The sequence below is a fragment of the Guyanagaster necrorhizus genome, assembly GCF_019112545.1.
Source record: "Guyanagaster necrorhizus MCA 3950 unplaced genomic scaffold BT62scaffold_9, whole genome shotgun sequence".
Lineage (NCBI taxonomy): Eukaryota > Fungi > Basidiomycota > Agaricomycetes > Agaricales > Physalacriaceae > Guyanagaster > Guyanagaster necrorhizus.
Window position 1 is genome coordinate 1112041 of NW_025064888.1, and position 6494 is coordinate 1118534.

The 6494-nt window shown below is 47.8% G+C and overlaps 2 protein-coding genes and 1 pseudogene across 3 annotated transcripts; all 3 read right to left on the reverse strand.

Annotated features, from left to right (window-relative positions):
- Positions 1 to 1422: 1422 nt before the first annotated feature.
- BT62DRAFT_1075115 (uncharacterized protein) lies at positions 1423 to 2739 on the reverse strand. The gene is made up of 9 exons (XM_043179087.1): positions 2683 to 2739; positions 2520 to 2581; positions 2326 to 2466; positions 2200 to 2276; positions 2031 to 2147; positions 1965 to 1974; positions 1871 to 1911; positions 1794 to 1819; positions 1423 to 1742 (listed from the first exon to the last, which is right to left on the reverse strand). The coding sequence occupies exons 1-9, from the start codon at positions 2685 to 2687 to the stop codon at positions 1589 to 1591; spliced, it is 633 nt and encodes a 210-aa protein (XP_043041269.1). The 5' UTR covers positions 2688 to 2739; the 3' UTR covers positions 1423 to 1588.
- A 1621-nt stretch (positions 2740 to 4360) lies between these two features.
- Positions 4361 to 5606, reverse strand: BT62DRAFT_791664 (uncharacterized protein). The gene is made up of 7 exons (XM_043182303.1): positions 5565 to 5606; positions 5420 to 5510; positions 5307 to 5364; positions 5085 to 5259; positions 4984 to 5031; positions 4680 to 4934; positions 4361 to 4600 (listed from the first exon to the last, which is right to left on the reverse strand). The coding sequence occupies exons 1-7, from the start codon at positions 5565 to 5567 to the stop codon at positions 4553 to 4555; spliced, it is 678 nt and encodes a 225-aa protein (XP_043041270.1). The 5' UTR covers positions 5568 to 5606; the 3' UTR covers positions 4361 to 4552.
- A 120-nt stretch (positions 5607 to 5726) lies between these two features.
- BT62DRAFT_791722 lies at positions 5727 to 6494 on the reverse strand (annotated as a pseudogene; the record flags this gene model as incomplete). Its single annotated transcript has 3 exons — positions 5727 to 6231; positions 6286 to 6375; positions 6426 to 6494. Coding segments are annotated over 3 exons (514 nt in total), but the record flags the coding sequence as incomplete, so codon positions are not given.

The following is a 6494-nucleotide window of genomic DNA, read 5'->3' on the forward strand; positions in this document are numbered from 1 at the left end:
GTACTCGTCATGAAGGTCCTTCCAATCAAGGTGTTGATAGCCTTTCCAGCATATCCATGCGCCGTACAGCTTCGTGACCTTGTAGAGAATTGGGCCGGGAATCCTAGCCAGAGGATGGAAAGGAGACAGCCGGTACGCGCAGATGGACAGACCCAGCGAGACAAAGAAGACACTGTAGATGATAAGTAGGTTGTTAACAGACCAGGGTTTTCCATTAAAGTAGAACAGTAGCAAAGGCTCGAGCGCAAGGCACAGCAATGTCGGTACTGGCCTCGTCGGTTCGGACCTGTGGAAATACAAGTGGTTCATCTGTTTACACTTCGTTAATTTCTGTGGATTGCGAAACTGTGAGCTCGACGAGGCCTACCACACTGAGAATGCTTGCAGACAGAAGTCTACTCATGGGGGTGAGAACTTGAAAAGGAGTGGAACATTGTTTTACAGCAATGGGGCAGGTGAGACCCAGTCGGCGACCTGGCTAAGTCTGAGTTTCATGCACCACTAGTACTCGCATGAACAAGCCCCTAGGGCTTCACGCTGCAGTATACGGCCGCAAGCTCCAATTCATCAATGTTATACGGACCGTATGCGCTTAGTACCATCAAAACTGTTGGGATATATCCGTATGCAGACCTTTCTTTCGATCACTGTTCTTACTTACCTTATTTATCATTACTCCTGTCCTTACAATCACTATATAGGCACCATAGTTACCTACATACCTCAGTCATTCTACCTTCGCTGTGCCCAACTGAGGTATGTATATCCTTACTGTGCTCACTATATAATTAGTTACATTCCTTACCAGGTTACAGATTATTCACAAATATCCTTTGTCATTAGGTACAGTACCTTTCAATACGGTTGTTCTACCTTCACTGTGCCTGACTGGGATTACTTACGAATATCCTTTGTCATTAAAAACAAACATAGCTTATTTACTGATACAATTTGGCACTACCGTTCTCTTTGAACAAGAGAGTCTCGCCATGAAGACGCAGAAGACGCAGGCCCACCTGCATACCGCACACACGGGCCATCGTCAAAACGGTACTTCTCAAGCTCTCGACGGCATGGTTATGATACCCGTACAACCTCATTAAACGGTGACGCCGCGAAGCCCTAGGACGGGGTGCTAAACAGCCGGATAATCTGTCACCATGCAGACTGAACTGATCCAAATGCCTGGTGTTATCATCTGATGAACATGAGACATATGACTGGTTTCGATCCGGGGTATAGTAATAAAGCAGCACATGTTAAGGCTGCAGTTTAGATCCCCCCTAAATGGCACAAAACGAGACATCAAGCCAATACCAAGATGATGGGCGCTTAGTTCATATTTAGGCGCCTTCCGTATCCAAACGTGTTGTATGTGACCAGTCCCATAACGCGTCATAGCAATTGAAAGCTGATAGATTACTACTACAAAAATCATTATCACATATGTAAAACCCACATCACTCTAGCGGCAATATCCAGTCCGATGGGATCCTGGCCTCCTGGAACTTACCTCCTTATCTCCAGGTAATTGTGCGCTAACAGCTGATTATAGGGCGAATTTCCTCTATTATCGCTGCACTTGCCATTAAGTGCCCTGAGAAGAGCAACAGAGACATCCCAGATGTTGGCCGTCATATCCTGTATATACCCTGACGGGATGCGCAGTATTGGACGGTCTCAGACTTTCTACGCGAAGGTGTATCCGAGAGGTAAGATTGGCCTTCAGAGAACATACGAGACTAAGGGAAAAGTCGGAATCTTTACTCTCATGCGGAGACGGCAACACATACGTCAAAATGGGGAAATATACTGTAATCTAACAGAAATTAGCAGACGGAGCGATGGGATACTTCAATTTGGCACCTACCCCTGCAGTAAGAGAGGTTATCAAAAGCAGCATCCAGAAGACTAGAGATAACGATGAGAACTCAATCCCTGGAACAAGGGTCGTAATAACGTACAGGAGCCAAGCTAAAATGGAACTTAAATGATGTACAGACGTCAAAGGGAAGAGGCAGTAGGCTCACCAAATAGATTCTTACGCCATCGCGCCGCAGTGAATCAAAGACTTCGCTTTCACACCGACGCGGGTTTTCCAGAGCATTGTAGACGAAGACCAAAATCACAAAGAGATCCAATAACAGCTGTGAATGCTTCGATCAACAGACGAACGTTTCCTGGAAATAACGAGCTCACTAAGATACCCATCGTGGAAGGTAATGTCTTCGGTACCTCGGCGACCATGCAAACCAACACTTTGGGCGGTAGCTTGACTAGGGGAAAGTATTAGCAATCAATCATCAGGAAAGGAATGGCGATTACTTTGTGTCTCCAAAAAGGTCAAAACCGTTATGGCATTTAAAATAAATGTGCCTGTTGTGCAGGCAGCGAACACGACGAGCAGCACCCTGCGTGCAGTCTGTTTGTGATTCCACAGTCGATAGATGCGCATCATTATGAAAACTGCATCTACTGGTCAGTAATAGACATGTCTAAGATGAAAGCGTGCGACCAACATTGTGAAATGTTAGCCAGGAAAATTCCAGACATGGAGAATAACCAGATCATTTTGGGGCAACTGTGGAGACATTATTTAACAGTCTCTTCGAGCGGGTGCACGTAAAGCTCACTCCTAGGTCTGACATCAACGCCAGTTTGTCACGGAAGCGCCAAGGACTGACCATATTAGCCGTTGGCCCTCTTAATCCAGTGAATACTGAATTTAAGACGAATTAGTGAGAGGGTGGGGCCATGAACTACGCTCACGAACCATATGCCGTATATAGCATTACAACCTCCGTGACGTAACGGTTCATCATATAAATGACTTTTGTCAGAATCTGTCTATTCAGAGACCCCCACATGGTCGCTACTTCTTCATCAAGCGTCAGGCAATGGTCCCATAAAATAAGAATAGCTGCGGCAGCTATGATGTCGTTAGATCCCGATACGTGAGAGCAGCAAGCATTAATAGCATACGAGGTGCGTATTTGGTGAATAATACTTGGCCAACGGCAGGGATAGACATTATGCCTAGCGGTATGGACAGGGATAGATACACGAATCCTCGTACAATCATCTAGTTATATACATATGTGAAACATATCAGGCCGTCAAGAACAGAACTAAGCCCCTCGTTTTGTTGAACGAAGTCCCAGATACAAGCGCTGGGGTATCATCTAAGGCAGTGTCTTGGAGAGATGATCAAACAAATATACCTTAGACAAGGCAATGTTATCTGAAGGAATGCCATAAAACTGCATTTGATTAGCCAGCGGAAAACAGAAAAGAAGATATCTTGATTGAACTGCCGTTTCGATTGAAGGAAACTATCATCCCCAGCGCTTCTTCAGTGATATGTACTCGGAATTGATGTACAGACCCAAGAGCTCTGGTGCCGAATCTGGATGAGTGTAGACTTGTTATAAAACGAACAGAGTTAGAATAGAAGTCCTGAACAAGCGTTACGGGCGCACATTGGAGTTCGTATAGATGAAATGCAGATGGCGCAGAGGGGAACATTAAGCTAAGACGAAGACATCAAGCGCTTACCGGTCGATAGGTGCAATCCTTACACAAAACTCGCTTGATGCGATCGGTGATCCCATAAACTCATGACCATAGCAATTGAAAAGCTGACAGATTACGACTACAAATGCAGTTCATCGAAAAAAAAATCATCATCACATATGTCAAAACCCACATCACCGTAGCTCCACGGGCGGTATCCAATCCGGGATCTTGCCCCACTGGAACTTGGCCGCCTTGAACGCCTCCTTCGCCTCCTCGGACACCATCTCCATGTAATTCTGCGGCAAGAGCTGATCATAGGGTGATTTTCCGGGTTTGTACAACGAGGAAGAAGACTTTGCGCTGAAATCTGGGGCGGAGGACATGGATACGGAGGGGTGGGAGGACATTGCTGGAGGGAAGGCGGTAGCAGGGGAACTGAAAGCGGATTGTTGAGGCTGAGGAGGAGGGCCCCCAAACACAGAAGTGGAGGATGGCGGAGGGAATGCCCCTCCGCTTGTATTCGAGTTGTTGGCGCCGAACGGTGATGGGTTGGAACTGGAAAGGGCTGATGATACAGGCGCTGCTGTTGGTGTTTGCCCGAATGCAGATTGCTGACCGCCAAAGGGTGTGCCAAATGTAGATGGCTGGACATTATTACCGAAGGCGGATGTCGTAGGGGCTGGATTCCCGAATGCGCTGGTAGGAGGGGCTGGGGTGCCAAACGCGCTAGTTGAAGGAGCAGGTGCAGCTGCAGATATACTGGATGGCTGTGATGCGAAAGCCGAGAATCCTCCTCCTCCTCCAGTACTGGAGCCTCCACCAAAGGCACTAGCACCTCCTCCAGCGTACGAGCTAAAGGCGCCAGTCCCCGGTTTGATCACTGATGTCTGACCGAAGGCAGATGTCGGTTGAGTGGTTTGCCCGAATGCAGAGGTTTGCGATGGTCGTGCAAACGCTGAAGTCTGAGGCTTAGACGCTGGCTGACCAAAGGCAGATGTCTGGGTCGCTGGTTGTCCGAACGCAGACGTCCGAGATGTTAGTTGTCCAAATGAAGACGGCTGCCCGAAAGCAGAAGTCTGGGTCGCTGGTTGTCCGAACGCAGACGTCTGAGATGTTAGTTGTCCAAATGCAGACGGCTGCCCGAAAGCAGATGTCTGGGCCGCCGGTTGTCCAAAAGCTGACGTCCGGGCGGCAGGTTGTCCAAACGCCGATGTGGTGGCTGGTTTTTGACCAAATGATGTCTGTCCAAAAGCGGATTGGCCAAACGCAGACCGGCCAAATGTGGAGGTCGTCGATGGACCAAACGCGGAACTTGTTGATGGAGATGCAGAACCACCAGCAATCTTTGCAAGCGTGCCGTCTTTTTGGCTGTTTGTCATGGCAGCCTTGAAAGCTTCTAGCGGATTAGATCGGACATTCTGTAGCGCTGTTAGCAGGCAGAATGATATTATGGAGGGAAGAACCTACCGCGTATATCTGGTCAGCTGCAGCAATCTTCTGTGATTCATACTGCATCTGTTTGGCGTTGAATACTACATTTTGAAAGTAAAAAAGGAGCGATTTCATACGTATTCATTGACATTCCCAGAACTGAGTGCCATGAACGCTTTGACCCGCAGTTCTTCAGGCGATTCATCTAATCCAGTAAGGAGGAGAGGCTCATGTTTAGCGGGTCCAAAGGATGATAACGGCCATAAAGGTTTATCAGAATGGACCGTCAGATCTTTCGATATGGATTCCTGGCTGTAGTTCGTGAGGCAGGGTTTGATTCCGTAAGGTCGAGAGCTCACGTGAAAGGTAGGCTGGGAGAATCTGATGTACCCACTTTGCTGCTATTCCATGACGAATCTACGGAGAACGTTGATACGGGAGGGGGGTATGCCACACTGCAGAAATGACGCACTTCCGAATCCGCCAGTCACATTTTTGGGATGCTCGTTCCTGCAAGTATCACCAAAACGGCATGTTCCTTTCAGAAAATAAGTACAAACGGCCTAAAAGCAAGAATTTGAGGCCAAAAAAAAGCGTTTTGAAGGAGACAGACGCACCATGTCGATGGAAACACCCTAGTCATTTCCTAAACAAGACAGGGGAATGTTTGGCTTTGGAGTCATCCAGAAGCCGAAGCCGAGCGAGCCGTGGCAACGCCGTTCCTAACTCGGCCATTCAAGTTCCACTTTGTGCCGTCGAGACTTCCTTCCAGGCAGACATTAAACAACTCAACCCAACATACATGTTTTATTACACTCTATGAATTTACCGACCAAAATATAAATAATATATGGACATCTACAGTAACTCAATGCAAAATAGGGGCATCGAGAGAGGCGCCGAAGTCGAAACACAAGTACTTCGTCAGCCTACTGAGCTCTCGGGGTCATCACAACAGGAAGTCTCGACCGTGTCGTTACGAAATGGTCAAGTATACCAAGCGGCCAAGCCCCGCTATCAAATCCTTCTTCGAAACGCATATCAAACTTCTGCACCAAAAGACTCGTCAACATCATCATCTCCTCCATAGCAAGCTTCTTCCCAATACAGCTCGCAGGTCCATATGAAAACGGAATAAACGCGTCCAGGTTGTGATTCTCTGCGAAGCCCGAACTCGTCATCCATCTTTCAGGAACAAACTTGTCGGGTGAAGGCGAAAAATACTGAGGATTGCGATGGATGGAATAAGGCGGGATGTACACCTGCGTGCCTTCAGGTAGGAGACTTGTGTAATCACCCGTTGAGTATTAGAGAACTATCGGAATGTGAATCACTTACTGCCCAAAGACGAGTTTCCCATTCGAACCTCTTGGTACTTCGCGCGGACCATTCGTGGGTAATGGCGGGAACAGCCTCAACGCCTCGTTGCTGTCAACTACGTCAGAGAACAGGTACAAGATCTCCACAGACAAACGTACATGCAGGCTCTCAAATACGGAAGCTCAGAGTGCCTCGATACGTCTAAAGCATCGGCACCGTCCGGGAAC